This window comes from Pteronotus mesoamericanus, unplaced genomic scaffold (assembly GCF_021234165.1).
Source record: "Pteronotus mesoamericanus isolate MK-2021 breed Mesoamerican mustached bat unplaced genomic scaffold, CSHL_Meso_final contig_120, whole genome shotgun sequence".
Taxonomy (NCBI): domain Eukaryota; kingdom Metazoa; phylum Chordata; class Mammalia; order Chiroptera; family Mormoopidae; genus Pteronotus; species Pteronotus mesoamericanus.
Window position 1 is genome coordinate 1754107 of NW_026555041.1, and position 22454 is coordinate 1776560.

The 22454-nt window shown below is 41.6% G+C and overlaps 1 protein-coding gene across 1 annotated transcript in view; it reads right to left on the reverse strand.

Annotated features, from left to right (window-relative positions):
• The window catches only part of RYR2 (ryanodine receptor 2), a 558936-nt gene that overhangs the window by 283189 nt on the left and 253293 nt on the right, over positions 1-22454 (reverse strand). Inside the window, exons 10-11 of the mRNA XM_054584705.1 lie at positions 18458-18532; positions 10853-11009 (exon numbers count right to left, since the gene is read on the reverse strand). Coding sequence (XP_054440680.1) covers positions 10853-11009; positions 18458-18532 — 232 coding nt within the window. The remainder of the gene's footprint in view (positions 1-10852; positions 11010-18457; positions 18533-22454) is intronic.

A 22454-nucleotide genomic window follows, 5' to 3' on the forward strand; every position in this document is an offset into this window, starting at 1 on the left:
AATTAGAAGTTTTAATTGTGAAACTTGGTGAAGGCTGACTCTCGAGTCAGGAAAGAATTGCTAAAGCGACATTAAAGAAAAAGTACAGTTATTTGCTGTGTGAAGGACAAAAGCCACCTTTCTTTTATTGCTTGAAATTGTTTGTGGCTCAGGCTCAGGAGAAATTCAGGTGAAAATAACCCAGACCTCTGAACAAGCACAAGAACAAGTATAACATGAATCAGGAATGGGACGCTTGGCGAGACACCGAACAGAAGCTGCGTCGGAGTCACTAAAACTAAGTGTCCCAAATGGACAAGCCACGTCCTGACGCAAACTCTGCATCAGCTATACTATATCTAAACTAGGGGCCGACAATTTCGGAATCGCCTTTTTAATTTTCTTTCGAGAATCCTGGCTTCGGGAAATGATGTAATAGTTTAGCTGGATTAATCCCCATAGATAATTACAAATTAAAAAAAAAAAGAAAGAAACTCTTCAAATCTATCTGAAAGCCCTTGAGAGGGACACACTGGAGAGTGGTCCTCTCCCTAACGACCAACAGCACCCAGGATTCATGAAACACTGCCTTTGGCCTCAGGCCACCTGGCCAACGGCCACAGCCCAGGCAGAGGAAAGCTGTGCCTCACTGAACAAGAGAATCAGAGGACACACGGTCCCAGGCAGCCTGAACGTCAGATAAGCTAAGTCACAGAAGGAGCCACAGAACCTGCTTACAAAGGTCCCCCAATTCTTGTGGACCACTGACCCGCACGTCCTCAAGGGAGGGCCAGCACAAAGACAGAAGGGGAGAGCGCTGCGCAGAGGCGTAAGCAACGGCCACCGCAGGGGGAGGGCGCGGGGCTTCCCTGGCAGGGCTGCCTGCTGCCCACCCAAGTCGCCAGCCAGAAAGCAGCCTCACCACAGGCAGCCTCCACAGCACAGTGCTCCCAGCGTGCAGTGCACCGTCCAAACAAGAGGCAGTGAAGAAACAAGACCGATCTACACTAACCTTTAAACAAAGTGGCCTGTGCCAAAGAAAAAAATAAGCAATAGAAACTGACACAAAGAAGGCCCTCACAAGCAGTAGGCTAAGGCTTTAAAACAACTATTATAAATATAAAGTACGTACAGGGACATAAAGAAAAATACGCATAATGAATAAACATATGAGGAATCTCAGTTGACAAATATAAAAAGTGACATGTAATGAAAAAGTGAAAACATCAATTGAAACATAAAATTAATTAAATCAGTTGAATATCAGATTGCAATTATAGACTGGGTCGATCAAGTTGAAAGTAAATAAAGAGAAGTTTTCCAATCTCATTTTGCCATTAAATAGAAACTTCCCACAAGAAACTGTGTAAAATGTAATTCCTGTACCTCCTGCACTTAATCAAGGATATGTGGGGATCCTCTGTGTTACTGAGGGTTCGCTGACATGCATAATGTTTAACATTAATGCTCTAACTGTCCACCCTGTAATAATAATCATGAGAGCCACAAAAATCCTCAAAGAGAAAGTACATTTTTTTGACAGTCTACAGTTGTTAAAAAGACTTCAACTTTCATTGTTAAGAATCGTATTTAGGTATCTATTTTCTCTTTTGCTTCATGTATACTCACAGCAGGTTGTATTTCAACCACCAGAGAAATGCTGGCACTTTATTGAAATTGTTTTTCAAATGCCTGTTTCCTACCTGACTAGGAATCATACATTTGGTTGTCTTCAGCCCAGTGGGCTTAAACAGTACCTGAAAATACTAATTCTCAATAAAGATGTGTTAAATGAATGTTTGGAAAGAAATCACATACCCCTTCTAATTTTCCATTAAAAAAAAATGTTTATAAACTACCCAAGCACTCAAATAATTCTACTCATGAATGATTGGGAAATATAATCTTCAAGTGAATATCAAAATGGTGCCAAAAGTAAAAAAGATCAGTCTGAAATATATTAAGTGATATTTTGTCATTAGACATACCGAAACTGGTGCATTATAAGCCAAAACCACTTCTGAACTGTCCTTATTAAGAGACATAAAAGCTATTGGGTATACCAACCTAGATTCACTAATAAATTTAAACTAGTCTTGTAGGATTATGTTCTTATTCTGTGAACCGGAGAGTTCAAAGAGATTCTTCTAGCATTAATTGAAATCATCCTTAAATCTACTCAAATTATTCTGTCAAGTTGCTGATAGGATGGAAATAAAAAAGGCCTTTCTCCTTAGATGTTGGAATCTTTGTTTTTCTAATAGCCAGTTCTCCTTAAGACTAACAATGGTTCAAGTTAGAAAAGGTGAAGGTCAATGAAAAAGTTTTATTTTTCATTGGATGCCACACTGAAGCACAGAACAGTTGGTCACTGTGAAATATGCCACACGGTCAGAGAAATTACTTCCCATCCATGGAGGAGTTGCTAAATATATAAATACAGCTCTATCTCTGGCGTTCAGAAGTCTTCTAGGAAACTGATGGATGGGCCTGCGGAGAGAAGGAATTTGAAGGTTTCTTGTGCTGGGAGGGTCTTTGTAGCAGTGAAACGTGTCAAAGAGCTTCAGAGAAACCCCCCAGCACCCTACACAATCCTCCCTCTGAGTGTGGGCCGGGCCTGTGATTAGGTTACGTCATATGGCAAAGGAGAAGAAATCGCGCAGATGTAATTAAGGTTCCCAATCAGTGGCCTTTGAGCAAATCAAATGGGAGGTTATCCTGGGAGAGGGAGGCTCGGTGAGCCCTTTGGAGGTGGGGGGGTTTCCCCAGGGCTTGGGGACCACACACAGCCAGTGCCAGTGGCCCTCCATCCTGGCCCTGGTCTGCCTTTCCGCACCCCGCACCCTGCGCCTGACACCACAGGCTCGTGATCTCATAAAGCCAGGCCATGAGCGGGAGGGGGCGGGGGAGAGGGAGGCAGAGAGATTGGCTTGTTCTACTCACTTATGCACTCATCCATGGATTCTTGTGTGCACCCTGACTGGGGGTTGAATCCGCAACCATGGCAGATGACGTTCTAACCAACTGAGCTACCCGGCCCGAGGCCCCTTAGTATCTCTTAATACCTGGTATTGGCTCTGCTTCTCTTGTCGACCTCTGGCTGCTACACCTCATCTTCACCAATGGGGGTTTCCGTGAGCTCTCTTGTTTTCTGTCATTGGAAAGGTCGGCATGAAAACTACCACTGATTTTGCATTATCTTCTGTAAAACCACAGTTGGCTTCATTTTCTATCATGCTAGCAGCACTCCTTGAGAGTTACTGCAAAAAAATCTCTTTTGAATTTAATCCTGATTAAATAAAAATTCATCTCTAATGATAACTTTGTATAATTATTTTGGTAGAAAAAAATACATGCTCTTCATTTTGTTTTTATTTTTTAGATATTTAATTAATCACTAAACAACTCAAGCGGGTGCTCACCAGATCACAGGTATGCCACACATCTTTCCTATCTGCTGTTTTTATTGTAAAATCTTTAATTTTATTATTAAAGAGGGCTTCAGTTTTAGTACTTAGTTTCAAAGTCTGGGTCTTATCTTATCATACCTTATCTAACTCAGTTTCCTCATCTCCGCAGTTAAGATTAAAAATAGTATCTAAGCATCATAGGGTTGAACTAGAGTTAAATGAAATAATATAGGTAAGGTACTTATACATTATTTGGCCCATACGTTAACCATTACTCTTATTTTCATTGAATTTTGTAAAGCATCTAAAACATTTTTTGAATCAAGAATAAAAATCCCAAACAAAAATAACATACTAAAAACTATGTCCTAAAAATGGTTTTGTTCTTTCTATTTTTGCACTTGCTCCCTAACCTGTGATCTCATTGGCAGCCTTCCCTGAGCCTGGCGTTCCATCCTTCCAGCAGCAGCGGCTGCTTCCACGGTGCCGGGAGAGGGAGACCGGGAGGAAACCGCCCGGACGCGAGGGTTCCAGGGGCACTTTAAGCTAAAAAATTATATCTTGGAGGAAGTATAATACACATGTCACTGGCAAGATCTACCTTATGGTTAAAGCTGACATTTCAACACACTTGAAAGTGAGGGTTGAGAATTCTAGGAGCAGAGAAAGTGAAGAACAGCCTAAGAAAACCTACACAAATCAAGCTGAATTCTCCACTAAGTAAAATGTCTTCTTTGAGAGGGCAAATATAATAATTTTCAAATTATCGCCACTGCACACCTTAAAATTCCACAATGCTGTGCATCAATTAAATCTCAATAAAGCTGGAAAAATAAAGAGGACCGACATAGGTTATATTATAATCAATGTTCTTCTTTGCTCTGCTTATTCTGAATACATGTAGTTGTCAACAACTGTTGATTCTTCTGTCAAATCCTGAATTTCAGATGGGCTACTGAGAGCTTCTGTTGCTGTCTAAGACATCCCAGTGACAGCCGAGGGAGACGCTCCCACATCAACTAGTAGAATAGGTTTGTAAAGCCGTTCTCACTTATCATTTTAAATTTAAAAAATCACAATGATTTGTAAAATTTCAAAAATATACTAGCAAAGAATTCTCACACAGTTATAGGTAAAGGGAAACCCATGTAAATACAAGGGTTCACAATAGATGATTTTTCACTTCAGAATTTCCAAAACCATGTATCCATACACCCAAGATAAAAATTAGTATTTTCAACTGATGTAGAAAAGTGTAGTCTTTCATCAGTAATGAAAACTTGATTTGCAACACAGTAATTATGTCAATCAATAGTCATTTATTAATTGCATGCTGAATATCTACCTAAAATCAAAGAAATATGTTACACTGAAAAAGCCTTTGCCTTCCATCCCTGGCTGGTGTGGCTCAACGGACTAAGCACCAGCTTGTGAACCAAAGGGTCACTTATTCGAATCCCAGGCAGGGCACATGCCTGGGTTGCGGGCCAGGTCCCCGGTAGGGGGTGCACAAGAGGCAACCACACATGGATGTTTCTCCCCCTCTCTTTCCCCCTCCCCTCCCCTCTCTCTAAAAGTAAATAAAATCTTTTTAAAAAAGATACACAAATATTTCAAATAACCTGAAATACAGTATAAAGCACCTGGTGAAAGTCACATACAGGGGAGACATCTAAAGTCACTGCTTTGGGAGCAGAGTGTCAAGTGTAGGAACATATTGTTCACATTCATTTGCTTATATAAGCCACATGCATTCAGACAAATGACAAGAAGCAGTTTCTAGAAAGTGCTTATTGTGGTAATATTGGGTTGGCAAAATACGGTTTTCTTTATAAAAGACAATTTTCATTTTCACCAGTAACTTTACTGACTTGCCTATTTTGAGTATGTCAGCTATCTCTCGCCTGGTATAATGTTAATTATTCTCAATTAATGTCTCAATTTGATTGCTGTCAACTTCAACTGGTCTACCCGCCCGTGGAGCATCATCCGGCAAGAAATCTCCAGCATGAAGCTTCGCTAACCATTTTTGACACATCCCATCATTCACAGCACGTTCTCCATACACTGCACAAATCTTCTCTTCTTCTTTTTTTGTTTCAGTTGCATTTTTACCTTTCTTGAAATAATAAAGCATAATATGCTGAAAATGTTGTATATTTTCTTCCATCTTCAATATAAAAATGGCTACACAAAAATTCACCAATTTTAGTAAGTTTTTTTTTTAAATGCACACTGGTATGAAAGCTGTCACAATACAATCTAACAAAACTGTTTTAAATGAAGTTAAAGACAACAAAGCACTATTGGAGCTCTCTTATGGAAAAACCAAATGAAATTTTTGGCCCTCCCAGTAAGTTGCATTCACCAGCACACTATAAACATTGCAATATGCCTGGAAAACTAGGTCAGTTACCTTTACTAGGAAATTAACCTAAAACCCATAGTCTAGAAAATAAGATACAATTGCTTTTTATCTATCAAAATTAGCAAAGATTTTTAAGAATTATCTGTTGATGTAGGTAAAAAGAATCATAAGCTTTCACACACGGCTGCACAAAATGAAAACCGGCACCAAGTGCTGAAGGGCGCTTTGTCTGAGTGCGTCCGTTCGCTGGACCGTGACTGTCACCGACCAGGTGGCCCACGCCAGGCTGTGGCCTGCAGATGCTGCCACCTGCGAGCCTGTAGAATCAACACCTTATAAACCTCATATTTCTTAACCAAACTGTCCAACTTGTAAAAAGGAGGCATAAGCAATATACAGAAGTATGTGGAGACAAAAGTGTCCAATTTATGAGTATAAAATTCAAAACTCACTAAACAAACAGGAGTGGCTAAATAACTCGTGATAAATCTATATAACAGAATGTTGAATTACTGTCGAAATTCTATTAAACAAGGCATATAGTAGTATATTAAGTAAAAAGTATATACAACATAGTATATAATTTGCCCTATTTTATTTCATATCAAATCTGTAAATATTTGCTAAAAAGTAAAATACATACACACATTTAGAAACACAATTGTTTATAAATGATGGATTGTACATTATTTTAATTTCCTCTTACCACATTTTTGTATTCCTTTTTTATAATGTTCTATAGTGACTATGTGTTAAATATGTAATAAGCAAATAATTTTAGAAAGAAATTATAGAAAGATTTACTGTCTCTACCTCCTGGGAAAAACTTTAATTATATAACTGGCCACCATTTTAAAATTAGAATTCTACTGTGATTTTAAAGTTACAGTGTTTTCTTGGCCTTCAGCTGCACCTTGGCTTGTCTCACCACGGTACCACGTGCAGTTATGACTGGGAGTTAAATAAACAGGGTGCTCGGCAGTGAGCTGGTGACAACCCGTGCAGGACAGTTGTTCCTCAGACACGAGTGCCAGGCAGGGGCCGGCCACAGAGGGGCTGAAGGGCTCGTTAAAAGGGGGCGCCGGGAACCCGCTCTCGGTGCCCTGACATTACACAGTGGCCTGAGTCCAGCAACAGCCAAAGTTCTCCAAGTGCATTTGAGGAGAAGAATTTTTCAAAGGCTATTGTGTTGGGCAAGAACTTTCATTAACAGCTTTTGAAAATATTCATAGTTTTTTTGTGCTGGCTGGTGTGGCTCAGTGGACTGAGTGCCAGCCTATGAACTAAACGGTCGCTGGTTCAATTCCCAGCCAGGGCACAGGCCTGGGTTGCAGTCCAGGTCCCCAATGTAGGGGGAGGTGCAAGAGACAACCCACACATTGCTGTTTCCCTCCCTCTTTCCCCTTCCTTCCCCTCTCTAAAAATAATAAATAAAAAAATCTGAAAAAAATATTCATAGTTTTTTTTTTTAGTCAGTAGGTCCCGTTCTAGGAATCTACCCTTAAAAAATAAATTAAAAACATGCACAAAACTTATGTCCAAGAATGTCAGTGCAGTGGTTGTTTTTTCTTAATTGATTTTTTTACCAAAAAATATGGCTCTTTTAACAGGCAAATAATCCAGAGATTGACTTTTTTAATGTTAAGCAAGTATTTTCTCCGCACCTATATTCCCAAACACCTTCTATTTTGATCTTTCTGAAGTATTCAAAACAAAAAGGTAAGAGCAGTCTTTCCCTATCGATCATCTATCTAGTCATATACAAACACACACAGAGACTTACTTAAAACAATAACGTTCTGTAATTACAACTTGCTTTTTTTTACTCAACAGTATTCTGATGGGTATATTTCCAGATCAATATATTCTGATAGCTAATACCACTTAGCTATAAACTATATTTGTTAAATACTCAACTCTTTCCCATGGCAAACGATAAAGTTAACTTGCTCAGCCTTTATTTTATTTCTGTAAAATAGAAAAAATAGATTGCTAGATTAATGGTTGTATATACGGCAGAAAGTTTCAAAATCTGTCCACGTATTTTTCCTCTTCTGCATTTCCTTCTCCGTTGGAAAACCTCAGGCCCTTTTGGCCAGAGGCAGCCACTTTCTTCCTGGAGAGTTATAATTGTTACGGAAAAAAGGAAATAGAAAGAGGGTGTCAGTACTCAGCGTCCTCCGGCAAAATCAGGATTTTTGGAGACCAGGGGAATATGATCATTACAGAAATGATGAAAAAGAAAGGTGAACTCAGTATTCCCCTTCCCCGGCACTAGCAGGAAGTGGGGCCCACGGTTAGACAGCGGGACGGGCCTGTGGAGCCAGCGCAGGGTGGGGCGGCCCTTCAGCTGCGTGAGGCCTGGTGAGGCGCGGGGCGAACTGCGGCTCCGGCGGCCCCCGACGGCCTGGGCTCCCCGAGCCACAAGCCCACCCAGGATTCCGGCCGCACCTGCGTGTTTGAACCCAGAGCAGCCAGGTGGTTTGGGGCACAGACAAGCTTGTGTCCGCGGGCTATCCCAGCCCGGTGACTGAACAAAGGACTCGTCCTGCCCCGGCTTTCCCTCCGGGAAAGCGGGCCAGGAGCCTCAGCAGGATCCCTGACCGCAGCGCTCAGCTCTGCTGGCGGACCTCCCACACCACAGACTGGAAACCGCCACTGGCTCCAGAGAGCCAAGCCGTGGGTGGGGGAGGCGGGCCCCCCGCCTCCCAGTGGCCACGACCAGCCCCCTGCCCGGTCCTCTGCCCCCAGATTCCCCAGCGGGTGAGCGTCACTGAGCGGCAGGGCCCCAGCACCGCCCAGCTCTCCAGGCCCCCGATGGTGTGGAATATGCGCGTTGACGACAGGACCTGCCGCACGTTACTTTCATCTCCTACATGTTACCTTACGTATTGACTGTCTGTCGTGAACGGGAAAGACCTGACTGGTGTCCCCGACTCCTAGGCCTGCTGGTGTTTTTCTTCTTGCGCCTCCTGCAGGCTCTGCTGCGTGGACGTTAATACCCGTCACTGCATTTGGAGTGCAGCGCGCCCTGCAACGCCGAGGTGCCTTTTCTTTGTCTCACCTGATCCTGCCTTCCCAATAGTAAGATAAGACTGCTTTCTTCCTTTCTTTCCTTTTTTTTTTATTTTTATTTTTTTTCCTCACCGGAGGATATTTCCATTGATTTTAGAGAAAGAGTGGAACTGTAAGGGGAAGAGAAACATTGATTGGTGGCCTCCCATGTGCACCCCAACTGGGGACTGAACACAACGTAGGCATGTGCCTGAGCAGGAATCTAACGCACAACCTTGTGGTGTAGGGACAACACTCCAACCAGCTGAGCCACCCGGCCAAAGCCAGAGTCCTTTCTCTCTGTGTGTGCTGTCCTGCTACTGATCCGCGGTGTTTCACTTACGACCTCTACAAAGAAAGCTGTTCACGTGGGTCTCAGTGCCAGCATAGTTTATACTTCATGAGCCAACATGAAATTTTCATTGTAAATTGCAATTTTAGCCCATTTATATGCATTGATGGGGCAAATACACCGGACCTTCGCTCCGCCGGGATCTCGGTTTTCCCCAGCAGTTCCCTATGTGGGCCCTGTCTCCGCTGACCACAGCCTCCGGCCGCAGGTGTCCTGAACTCCTCACCAACCCTCGCCCCCTTCTCCTGAGGCTGGACAGCGTCCGATGGCACAGCAGTATTTTCCTCTTTCTCCCACCAACATCCACCTCTCCCGCCACCTTATTTTGGTAAAGTTTATTAGCCTTTAGGGTTTGCCTTTTCACTGGTAGATACCTTACGATTGCATTACTTGATTTTTCAGTTTTAAGAAAATAGTCTTTGCTTCTAGCAGTTTCACAGGGGCAATCGGAGCACTTACTATACCTGTCACTTCTTTCTCCTCCAATTTTTGATAGGAAGATTTTGCCTCTCATAATGCTGTGTCTTGAAAATCTTTCCTAGAGCCTTTACCTAATGTGCCTGTTCAGGGCTTGTGCTTCTGGGACGTGACTGTGAAAAACTGCATTTGCTAGGATGCCGATCATGTCCTCCAGTTGGGCTAATGTTCCACCATAAAGCTGTGTGTCACTTGAATAGGTACCTGTTTTCTACATGGAGAGAGCTTCCTCCATCAGACAACTGACTGCTCTGTGGTGGGCTGAACCCTGTTCCTTTGGAGCTACGGTGCTATCAGTGGGTAAACTCACAGGTCCCCACCCTTCAGCTTAGTTAGACCCCAATGACACCGAGTTTGTTGACAATGGTTCCTTCCAACTAGAGAGGAGAGGCAATTCCATCCCCAGCACGGCCCATCCGACGCCCACCCAGGTACGCTGCAGAGCAGCCCTGTGCTTCCCATGGCAAATACTGCATGCGGATCCTGTCTAAGACTTCCCACTGCAGTGGCCAGCTCTCTCTCTCTCTGTCACCATAGAAAACAGGGACCTACACTGGCTGTCTCTCCAAGAGATCCCTGCCATCTGTGTGTTCCAGAGCAGGAGCCCCGAGAGATGGCACCCCCGGTTCCCACAGCCCAGGTCTTTTCAGAGCTGCTCCGGCCTCCCCCAAAATTACCTTTACCTACAACAGGGGATAAAGCATAGTACCTCTGAGACCAAAGCTGACCCGTAAATGCCATTCCTGTCATAACGTCCAATCTCACTAGCTTCATTAAATTAAGGAGAGAAATATACAACTACGAGAATAAAATGAATGCAATCCACGCTTGGCATTTGTCAGCTGAACCTGTGACTTTCAGCTGTTGCTGACGCAGTGCACTGTCGTGAGAAGAGGGGTCCAGAGTGGACATGCACATGCGCCTTCAAGAGGAGGCCCCGCACGCACAACCACAGCAGCACGAGCTCTGTGCCCGTCGGCCCCGGCAGAGCCAGGTCACAGAAGGGAGCCGCACAGACTAGGCGAGACACCTGGGCAGGTGTCAGAGGTGGAGGAAGTGGGTTTTACCAGAGAGGAATGGATGGAGAGAGAAACTGGGAATTTAGAAATGCATGTCAACCACGCTCTCGTCAATCCTTTTTACACTTCTAACATCAAAGGAAACGGGTTAGGTTTATGTACAGGAAATCTGACATTACATTTCACATCTCACCTTGGAAGATCGGAAGGTAAATGCTGTTGACTTCACATCAGCTTTTTCTTTGTCCACCAGTAGAAGGTTTTTGTCTTCCATGAGGCTCAAGTACTTTCCCGTTGTGACATGGCGTAGTCGGAAAGGCTGGCCCCATCTTATGTGGCTTCCGCTCCACCTGGCAAAACAGGTCAGACTTGATCGCACGGCAGCCACAGAGCAGGTGAAATGCACGTGTCAGCAGCAAGCACAGGCGCTCTGCCTATGCCGCCTTATTTAATGTCCTCAAAAACCTTATGATGTTCGTGGTATTAATTCCAGTTCACAAGTAACAAGATGGTAATTCCAAATGACTACACAACGTTCAATGTTATGCAACGAACAGCAAATTGAAGTGAAATTTAACTCTGCATCCCCTGGCTTTAAATGCGATACCACCTGCACTCTACTCACTAGTGACAGACTCAGAAATTGTAAGTTTAAATGTGACTTTAGAATTTACTAGTTAAAAACTTCTGTTGGATTTGCACAGACTTGAAAAATAGTGGTATAGTCAATGCCTAATCATGATTAATTGGAATTCATATATTAGAATTCATATAAACTGAAGTTTATTTTTACTTGAAAAAATAAACAGATTCCTATGCTTTAAATTTAACACTGAAAAACAATTATCCATTAAAAACCAATGAACAGAAAAGACAAACCAAGAAAATGAGAACTATGAAAAGATCAAAAGGAAAAATATATAATAAACAGAAAATATAAACTAAGTTTACAGAAAAAAAGATAAAAGGCAAAGCTGTGATCATTATGATCCGCTTTTAAAAATAGTGGCTTTAAGATAGGGTGGAAAAGAAAAATCAAGTTATAAGCCACTCCCGCTTCACCCAGGGCTGTGTGGACCGGCAGCCGCACGAGTCTGGGCCACGGGCTTGCTGTGCAGCAGAGCGGAACAGCTTCTGACGCACAGGACTTTCAGGGAATGCAGTACCTTGCAAAGCAAGGACAGCCTCTTATCATTGATAAGAAACATGTTGACAATCAAATAATTTTTTAAAAAACTAAGAATAAGTGAGTAGAAAAAAATTACCATGCATATAAAATCACAGGAGACAGATGGCAATGTCAGTGTTAGACAGCTTGAGGCGAAGCATAAAGGAAATACTGCCAGGTGCTTTACAAAGAGGAAAGGTAAGTTCTAAAAGCAATGTGCGCAATGATCACTATATAATGCATCAAATAAATAAAAAGTAAAGATATGGAGGATTTCAATGTGATTTTATCAATTAATAAATTTGTTTTACTATAGAGTCATTAAAAACTACTGTAGTCTACAAATTGAGAGTTTGTTGGGTTTTTTTGTTTTTGTTGGGGTTTTTTTTTGCAAAACTTTCTATTTTAGTGAACTATAAGTCATTTTCATGCTGTGTTCCTAAACCAGTTTTTGAACTTGTGATACTAGCACTGAACATCGACAGTACCACAATATTGTAGTAAGTTCATCTGTACATGAATTTGTGCATAGAGACAATTACTTTGGACAAGTCCCCCAACTAAATTAGTAACCATGTACCAATACTGGTTAACCATGTACCAATGCAGGGCTGCAATAAACCCTGATAATAACTCCATGTGATCTTAAAAATAAAATTAAAGTTTGTTTTACCACAAGAGCTTGTTAAGGCATTTTGAGTCAGATAATAAATACGCTTTATTAATTCCCTTCTTCTAAAATGAAAGTGTGTTCTTTGCAAATGCTATGAAAAACATAATTATTTTTAATATTCATTTTCATGATTTGAAGAAGCATTTGAATACGTTTTTTCCAAACAATGGCCCAATCATCATAGCAAACAATGTCATTTTCAAAATAGTCAAAAATTTGAGCAAACCCAGGCTTTTCACCAGAATTTTAGAGGGCATTTTGCATACAGTGCTCAAAGCCATTTCACAGGCCTCTCGCAAGTCACTGGGGGAATCCTGTGAGAATAGAACGGGTTTGGCCACTTGCTGGCAAAACACTGTGAGGTTTAGGCACATTTTCTTCAGCTTATGGCACTCCGACTGCCTGGCCTCCTTTGCCCAGGGCCCAAAAGGAAAGAGGGCAAGCCCAGGAGAACTAAGCAGGAAGAAAATACTACTTAGTAAAAACTGAACATTGTAGCAGTAACGTAGTTATAAACAACAATTTCCTATGGTCACATAGAAAGCATAATTACTTCAAATCACCTCAAAGGAATGAGGGGCACCGGTCATTCTTTCTGATATGTCAACCTTTGATTTCGCTTATTCATAATGTAAGAAAGCAGAATTTGAAGTATACATAATGCATATTTTTAATTGCAATGATCATTCCCATTACAGAAACTAGTATATATCCTATTTACAAAGTTCTTACGACTTTGCATTGGGGTAAAATAGTAGACTAGGTCTCCTATTACATTTAACTCCTAATATTAAAACTTTATTAAAATGTTCATGATACTGACAAACTTTGGACAGCATTAAATTTATTTGTATAAGTGTGCAATTATAACAAATATATAGTTTAGGGCTTCATTAAAGAAAAAAATATAGACCATCCCAAATATTATAGCATAACTAATGACCTTTGGAAATCAAGTTCTATAATAAACATAAACAAGATTTTGACTATCATTTCCTAAGGATAAAAAAACTGAGGGGTTAAATTAAATACAATCTAATTTGTACATCTACAATAAACCCAAAGTAGTTAAAAGATTCAGCAGAATCTGAAAAAAAAAATCTTTAAAATATTGACACATTACCTGTGAGCCTCCTGCTTTCCCACTGTAGGCAGGAAGGCACAATGGCACCAACGGACCTCACAGCGTAGAACAGAAAGGCAGACTTTCACCTTTTAAATGGCTGCCAAGCCACCCGCTCTGCCTTCTGCCGCCACATCCCCTGCTGTCCCTGGTCACCTGGGTTCTGGGAGGCGGTCGGTGCGGACAGAAACTCTGTTGTGATGTACCCCACCACCCGGCTGGCCAGGAGGCCCTGGCCTGCCCTGTCTACGTAGCAGATGTTCCATTCAAAGCTCAAACCGACATCACTTTCTGTTTCCAACGTCACACATTAGGCCACAGATAAGAAATGGAGAGGTGCGCAGAATAATCAGATTTCTGTAATTACACTTCATCAACAATATTGTGAACAATAAAAGTGAAGACCTTCCAGGTGTTCAGGAGCCCTCATCCTTCCTTCTTTTTTTTTTTTAATCTAAAAACTGACAGATTTCTGATCAGGATGGCTGCATAGGTAAACACAGCTCCCCTCCTCACACGACCACACCAAAAATAGAACTAAATTATAGAACAACTATCACTCAGAACCATCAGAAGCTGAGTTGAATGGAAGTCTTGACAACTACACAATTAAAGAAACCACATCCATCCAGACTGGTAGGAGATGTGGAGATAGAGGACAGGCCAGTTCCACATCCACATGCAGTGGATAAAAATTCAGGAGGGATATCTTGGGACCAAGGAGTCCCAGCCCCATACCAGGCCCCCAGCCCAGGTTTTAGTGCCAGGAAGACAAGTCCTGGCTGCAAAAACCAGTGGGGACTGAGTTATGGAAGGAACTTCTGGAGCCCCAAGCAGTTCCTCTTAAAGAACCCACACATGGACTTGCTCCCTCTGAGCTCTAGCACCAGGGTGGCAGCTTGAAGGTCATCAGTAACATACAGGGAGGAACTGAAGTGTCTGGCATCAAGGCAAGAGCTGGGGACAGCTTTCCCTCTGACAGAAAGGTAGGCAGAGACAACTGTCCCTTTTCTGAACCCTCCCCCAAACAGAGCCACAGAGCTGGCAGTCGGTGCCATATCTGAGACTCCACCACATGGCGAACACTGTTTGCCCAGCCCTGGAGATCCCAAGTCCCCATCCCAGCCAACAATGACCCACACAAGCTGTTCACAGAAGCTTTTCCTTATGAATGGCTGCTCCTGACTCATGCTTCACAACTTACTAAATGCTCTCAAACAAGCAACAGCGGCCTCAGTGGGCCCCAGCCCTTATACCCCTTGCGAAGTGGCCCCAGCCCTGTCGCTAGCCGCGGCCAACCGAGGTTCCCAGCTTGGCTTCACCTGGGCACCTCCCAGCCCAGCACATGTAGCGGCCGTCTCAGATCGCTTCCTAGCCCAGGCAGGGTGGCCCAGACAAAACACAGGTTGGGGCTGACCGTGGTCTGTATCACCCAGGAAATCTCAGAGCCAGTTGTCCACTGGGTGCCCAGGAAACCTTGTCAGAGCACCACCATCCTGCCCCTGCACAGGTGATCCTCCATGGAGGGCTGAGGTTGGTGGTCAGTGGTCACCACCGGTCCTTGCAGCTGACTGGGCTGGGTAAATCCCTCCCATTGACCTTCCAACAGCAACCAAGCCCCAAATACATGAGGAGGGTGTACTCTGCCCACGCAAAGGGCACACCTCACATATCCAGCTTGAGTGATAGGGGAGACTGTGCCATTGGACCCTACAGGACACCTACTATATTAGGCCACACTATCAAGGCAGGGAGCCATAGCAGCTCTACCTAATACATAGAAACAAACACAAGGAGGCTGCCAAAATGATGATACAATGTAACATGGCCCAAATGAAAGAATGGATCAAAATGCCAGAAAAAGAACTAAACAAAAGGGATATAAGCAACCTATCAGTTGCAGAGTTCAAAACACTGGTTATAAGGATGCTCAAAGAACTTAGTAAAGACTTCAACAGCATAAAAAAGATCTACTCAGAAACAAAGTATTCACTAATTGAAATAAAGAACAATTTACAGGCAAACAACAGTAGAATGGATGAAGCCAAGAATCAAATAAAAGATTTGGAACATAAAGGAGCAAAATACAAGTAATCAGAACAACAAGAAGAAAAAAGAATCCAAAAAAACTAGGATTGTGTAAGCAGCCTCTGGGACAACTTCAAATATTCCAACATTCACATCATAGGGGTGCCAGAGGGAGAAGAGAAAGAGCAAGAAATCGGAAGTCTATTGGAAAAAATAATGAAAGAAAACTCCCTAATTTGGTGAAGGAAATAGACATGCAAGTCCAGGAGGCACAGAGAATCCCAAATAAGATGGATGCAAAGAGGCCCACTCCAAGATACATCATAATTAAAATGCCAAAGGTTAAAGACAAAGAGAGAATCTTCAAAGCAGAAAGAGAAAAGAAGTTAGTTACTTAAAGGGGAGTTCCCATAAGACTGTCAGCTGATTTCTAAAAGACATTTTGCAAGCTAGAAGGGATTGGCAAGAAACATTTATGGTCATGAAAAACAGGGACATGTAGCCAAGATTGTTCTACCCACCAAAGACATCATTTAGAATCAAAAGGCAGATAAAGAGCTTCCCAGATAAGAAAAAAATAAAGGAGTTCAGCATCACTACACCATTATTATATGAAATATCAAAGGGACTTATTTAAGAAAAAGATCAAAACTATCTTCAAAATAATAAAATGGCAGTAAATACATATCTATTAATAATTGAATCTAAAGAACAAACTAAGCAAACAAGAAGAACAGAGACAGAATCATAGACATGGAGAGCGTTTTGATGGTTGCCAGATGGAAGGGGAGTGTGGGGGATGGGTGAGGACGAGAGGGGAGTAAGAAGTACAACCAGGTAGAAACAGGACAGCCACGGGGAGGTAGTACAGCATGTGAAATGGAGCAGCCAAGGAACTTACTCACATGACCCAGGGACAGGAACAACGGTGGGGGGCTGCCTGAGGGGGCGGGGGCTTTTGGGTAGATGAGGGCAAAGGGGGAAAATTGGGACAACTATAATACCATAATCATTAAAATATAGTTAAAAACAAAAATAAGTAAAAACTGAGACAGATTCTGGACCTCATTTGCTCAAGAAAATTTCATTCCTTCAAGCACATGATCATGAACAGTGAGTGTATCTATAAATTTAAAAAATCTGGATTTTCTTCTTAAGGAAACAGACATCTAAACTTCACTTTTGTTGACTATGTCTTCTCTAATTATTGTAATGCACAAGGTATACATTTTTGTATACAAAATATACATTTTTATAATATACAAGGTAAAGGAAATGCATCTATATACTTACAACCCCTTTCCCTAAACTCTAAATTATGAAGCACATAAAAACTAGGAGTTTTTTTTCTTTCGCTTTATAAGTCCATCTCTTCTTTTCCATCTCATTAAGACATGTATTTCCAATAAAATTTTATCTTTAAGCTCAACATTTATCAGAAGTTTTAATATTAGGTGTATTTGATCAACTATTTATATAGGAGAAATGTTATGTCAATTAATAATTAACAGGGTTAAGATTGAAGAACTTTAAGTTATAAATATATGTCATAGGAAATATAAAAAATAAATTTAATTTATATACATATTTTTGTTACATAGAAGTATGAGTGAGCGGAAAAAGTTTTACAATAATAAGCATGACTGGTATAAAGTTATGTCATGAGAGACTGACATGAATATATTTTAATGAGAAAGAAGAGTAATATATAATATTTAATATTAAAGAAGACCACGCCAAAGTATTTTTAAATACATAAAATGGGATTAAATCACAGCAATACTTAGAGTCAGTGGTATGCTTTTAAAAGAATGATGTAACCATTTTAAAATGTCGCTACTTGTAATATATTGTAAGTTATATTCTGTGCATCTATTTAAAGTGATTCAAAAAGCCCTACATCAAACCTTACCATGTTCAAGGACATACAGTTATTCAAAATTATTGTCTGGGATTATAAGCAAAAACAACTGAAGAGCACTAAACTACATGAATCATCATTAAATAAGCATAAACCTCAAAATTACATCTACAAAGATAGCTATTCTATATTAAGATTTTTCCTTACACCCATCCATGGAGTCTATAATCCTAAGTCAATAATTTCTTTAAAGTATAATATAATGGAGAACAAATACATTGAAAACGGACTACTTTTTACATAAAGAACTGAACCTTATAATCATTTTAAAATCTATTTTAATTCTATTAAACATAGTTCAAAAGTGACACTTTTATTATCAATATTGCATTTATTTAAAGTAACTAAAAGTCAATCTCTGAACAGCTTTTTGAAATCACCAGATAAAAATACACACACATATATAAATTCCTATTTCTCCAATGAATACACCGTGACTTTGTATTACCACCCACATTGCTGACTCGGCTGTTATTTATAAGCAAGCACAGAAACTGCCAGTAATGATCCAGTGCTCTGGTTCATGTTCACCTTTCCTCCATTTTACATGTGCTTTTAGAGGTTCAATCCAGAGCCTGCCAGACCTGAAATGCACAACAGGCTTGTGTCTCCAAACCTCACGCCACTCTGTCGCAACAGCATTTTGTGTCTGGAGATGCGTTACAAAAACCAACAATGCTAAAGACAAAAGCAGGTTACCTACCACCTGGTGAACTGAGGTTCATAAAAGATGAATAACCGGGGTGGCGGGGAGAGGATCCCTCCACCCTCGGGCTCCCTCTGCTGGTCCATGGCGGCCGTGAGCATGGCCATCTCACACAGAGCCCAGTCAAAGGCGCTAGAAACGTCTCACACACTCAGGCTGCACTCAGACGCTCTACTCACGCGACTCGCAGCGTCTCTAGTCTCCACAGGGACCGTGCGTGCACGGACACGGCGCCGCCTTCGTAATGAACAGTCCTGCCAGAAAAAAAAAGGCCAACTTTAACATATGTCATTCTTGGACTCTACTTTTGAAGCTAATTAAAAAAAGAGATAAACAAATGGGGAGCCTCTGGATAAACACTTAAAAGTCATACTTTTTGGAGGAGACAATAGAGCAGAAAATAAAAATAACCCGAAACATTGAGAGTGGTCGACATAAGTCTGCCCTAAATAACCCTTTGACGTGAACATGTCCCCTGTCATTCTCTCCTCCAGCCCCATCCGTTCCCTCTCCAGCTCCCCCGCCCCCTCCGCCACACCCAGGGAAGAGCACACTCAGCTTCCTCACTCAAACCAAGTCCATAAAAGTACTCAGCTATGACTTTAGGTATAAAAATGTTATTATTTAAACACATTCATATAATTATTTGCAGGCCTAAATTTTGTTTTAGGTACTTAAAACATTTTAAAGAAATATGAGAAAGCATTTTTAATATTTTAATATAACAATCTGAAAAAATGATAAAAGATAGAAAAGTATAACCATCACCAGAAATATAAACAATCACACACACACAAAAAAACCTTTATTTGAATGTTCATCACACACATTTCAAATTCCAAAGCCCTCCTAATAGCCACTTGTTAGTGATGCAAAATAATTATTCACGTTATCCAAACCGACCTCGGTGCCAGCCATGGGGCGTCTAAGGAAACCAGAGCCTCTGCAGCCCTGTGTCCGCCGCGCGTCCTCACTGTCCACTGCTCTACCAGACCTCCCGCCTTCACGCAACCCTGTGCTGTCAACACAACTGGCCGGCTGTATCTTCCACTCCGGCTCCCCTCCTCTCAGAGCCCCAATCCCACCTACAGACTCACTGAAGCAGATGCCGCCAAGACCATCAGTGACCCTCATTCCCAAACCCAACGGGCCTTTGTGTTTTAACACTGGAAACCCCTCCTGTCATGACAGGTTTTCTAATACCAGTCCTGCCTGCTTCTCTTTTTACCTACTCAGAGGTTCCTTCTCATCCTGTTCTTATTGCGGAACTGCCCACGCATACAGCAAAGTAGAGAGAACATTACGATAACCCCCACATAGCTGGCACGTCACTTCAACAATGACCAACATAGGGCCAATCCTGTGTGACCCAGAACCTCTGGTGACCCCTCCCCATACAACCAGAAACTATGTATATAATTTGTTTTCATGAAATATCCATTCAGTGATCCAATTTTCCCAGTCATCTCAAAAATGTCTTCTTTTCTTTTGCTTTTTCAAATCGAGATTCAAACAAGATGCACAAATTGTTTAGATGTCATAAATTTCTTCTAGTCTAGAACAGTACTCACTTCCTTTCATTTTTCCTTCCTGAGATCAACTTGTTGAAAAAATTCAGTATCACCTATCCTGGAGCACTTTCTTCACTCTGGACTGTGCTGATGACCTGCTCGCAGGGCGTTCAACATGAACCTCTAAATTGGCGGTTGGATCTATAAGTCTAGAAGCTTGTTCAAGCTGAAGTCTGATTTTTGGACAAATTCAGAAATTGGTGACTGGTACTTCTTGTTCCTTCACCTCAGGAGGTAAAACGACTACTTGCCTACCTTTTTGTGTTAAAACTGATCAGGAGGTTCAGGAACTCCTGACCTGTCCCTTACAACCTGAGAGTTCTAGCTGTGCCGACGGCCAGTGTCTACAGCAGTGACTTGCAGCTGTGGCTGTGAGTACAGTCACGTAGACAGCTTTTAGAAATCCCCGTGCCATGCCCCCGTCATGACCAAGTCTGGGGTCAGGGCTGGTGACCGAGCGCCGGCGAGCTGGGGCGCAGAGCCGGGTGTGAAAACCGTGGTCTGTCGGGGTCTAGCACACCCGGTGCTGTTCTCTGCTGTGCACTGAAGGACAGTCACCACATCCCTGGTCTCCACCACCACATGCCAGCAGACGTCATCCCCCTCCCCCAGTCCAGTTGTGACAACCAAAAACATTTCCAGACATTACCAAATGTCTCCTGGGGGACAAAGTCACCCTCAGTGTCAAGTGCTGCTGTAGAGATTCTCGGTCTTCAGTGAGGGGAAGACTCACCCTGCAGTTTCCAGTTTAGTGGAACTGAGAGTGGCCCACACATTGGTATTTCTAGCAAGTTCCCCAGTGATGCTGACGCAGTGGTTACGCGGGGCTAGAACCACCATTTCATTAGGGTGGTGATTCTTGGCATTGGTTGCATGTTAGAATCAGCTGGAAAACCCTAACATCGCCAATGCACAGGCAATTCATCAACCAATTAAACCAGGATCTCTGGGTATATACTTGAAAAATAATGAATGACAAAGTATAGATGCGATCTTAGTACGTGTGTGTACATATAAAAATAGATATACACAAATATAGATTTTTAAGTCAATCAGAACTTTAATAAATATCTTGTCCTTGGCCATAAAGAAAACTTTATCAGATTATTTATTTATATATTTATTTAATTATCCTAACCTGAGGACATTTTTTCATCGATGTGAGGGAGAAGCATCGATTGGGAAGAGAGAGAAGTATCGATTTGTTGCCTCTCATATACCCCTAGACTAGGGCTCTAACCCACAACCTAGGTATGTTCCCTGACCAGGAATCAAACCCTCAACCCTCCGATTATGGGATGACATTCCAATCAAAAGAGCCACACCAGCCAGGGCTATCAGATTCTTTTAAAAGTAAGGATTTTGCCCTGGCTGGTGTGGCTCAGTGGACTGAGTTCCAGCCTATGAACTAAATGGTCGCTGGTTCGATTCCCAGTCAGGGCACATGCCTGGGTTATGGGCCAGGTCCCCGGTAGAGGGAGTGTGAGAGGCAACCACACACTGATGTTTACCTCTCTCCCCCCTTCTCTTCTCCTCTCTCTAAAAACAAACAAATAAAATCTTTTAAAAAAAGTAAAGATATTTACTCATCACATTTCCTGTTCATAATCAATAACATTTGGGAATACTAAAAAGATAAAAAAATAACTACTTGGAAAATTAAGAAACTCTCCTAAATGATTCATAGGTCAGAGAGGAAATAGAAATTAGACTCTGTGTAGAATACAATAAAGAGAAGAACACTTCATAACCATCCATGATTCACAGGGCAACTCTGAAAAGTTTTAGTCTGCAATCCCTTAATTATTAAAGAAGAAATAATGGAAACAGAGGAACTAAAGAACTGCCTAAAGAAATTAAATAGAGGACAAAATGCACCGAGAGAAAATAAAAAGATGAGATTCTCAGATGTGTTAAGTAAGATAAATAAGATACAGGAATGCAAATGACATATGCTTTTCTGTACAAAAATAAATCATTATAAATCTATCACATATATATGGGTGTGTATGTAGACATGCAGATATATCATATATATGAGGGTGGAGAAAGTTGTTGCATCAAGACCACCAAGCTATTAATATTTATTACATGGGGAAAGGTATGTATGGATTAAGCTTGAAAACAGAATAAAAAGGATCCTAAGATACAAAGAGCATAAACACATATTTATGTAAAATTGTATATATTATACATAATAAAGTATAAGGACAATTACTCAAATGTTTTACTCACTTTCATAACTTTTCCTTTATTGATTGAATCTAACAATGTTCTATTATTTATAAGTAGAAATTTAATAATATTTTTAATTTAGGAGGGAATATTTAAAACCAAAAATACAAAGGTAAAAGTTGGATCCCCCTTCCTACCTGAAATACTCTTGAATATTTGTCCCCAAAGGTACTTCTGCCTTTAATCATTTCTCTTGGCCATTTTTAAACTGCCTCCCTGGCAGGGGCAGGGTGCCCAATGACCAAGCACCACTCCCGTTGGGACAGGGGACCCTCTATCACGCAGGGTCCCCGAGCAAATCCGTGGCAACGCAGAGGGATGTCAACGGCCGACTCGTCGTGGCTTCACGGGCTACATCAGACTGGAAACG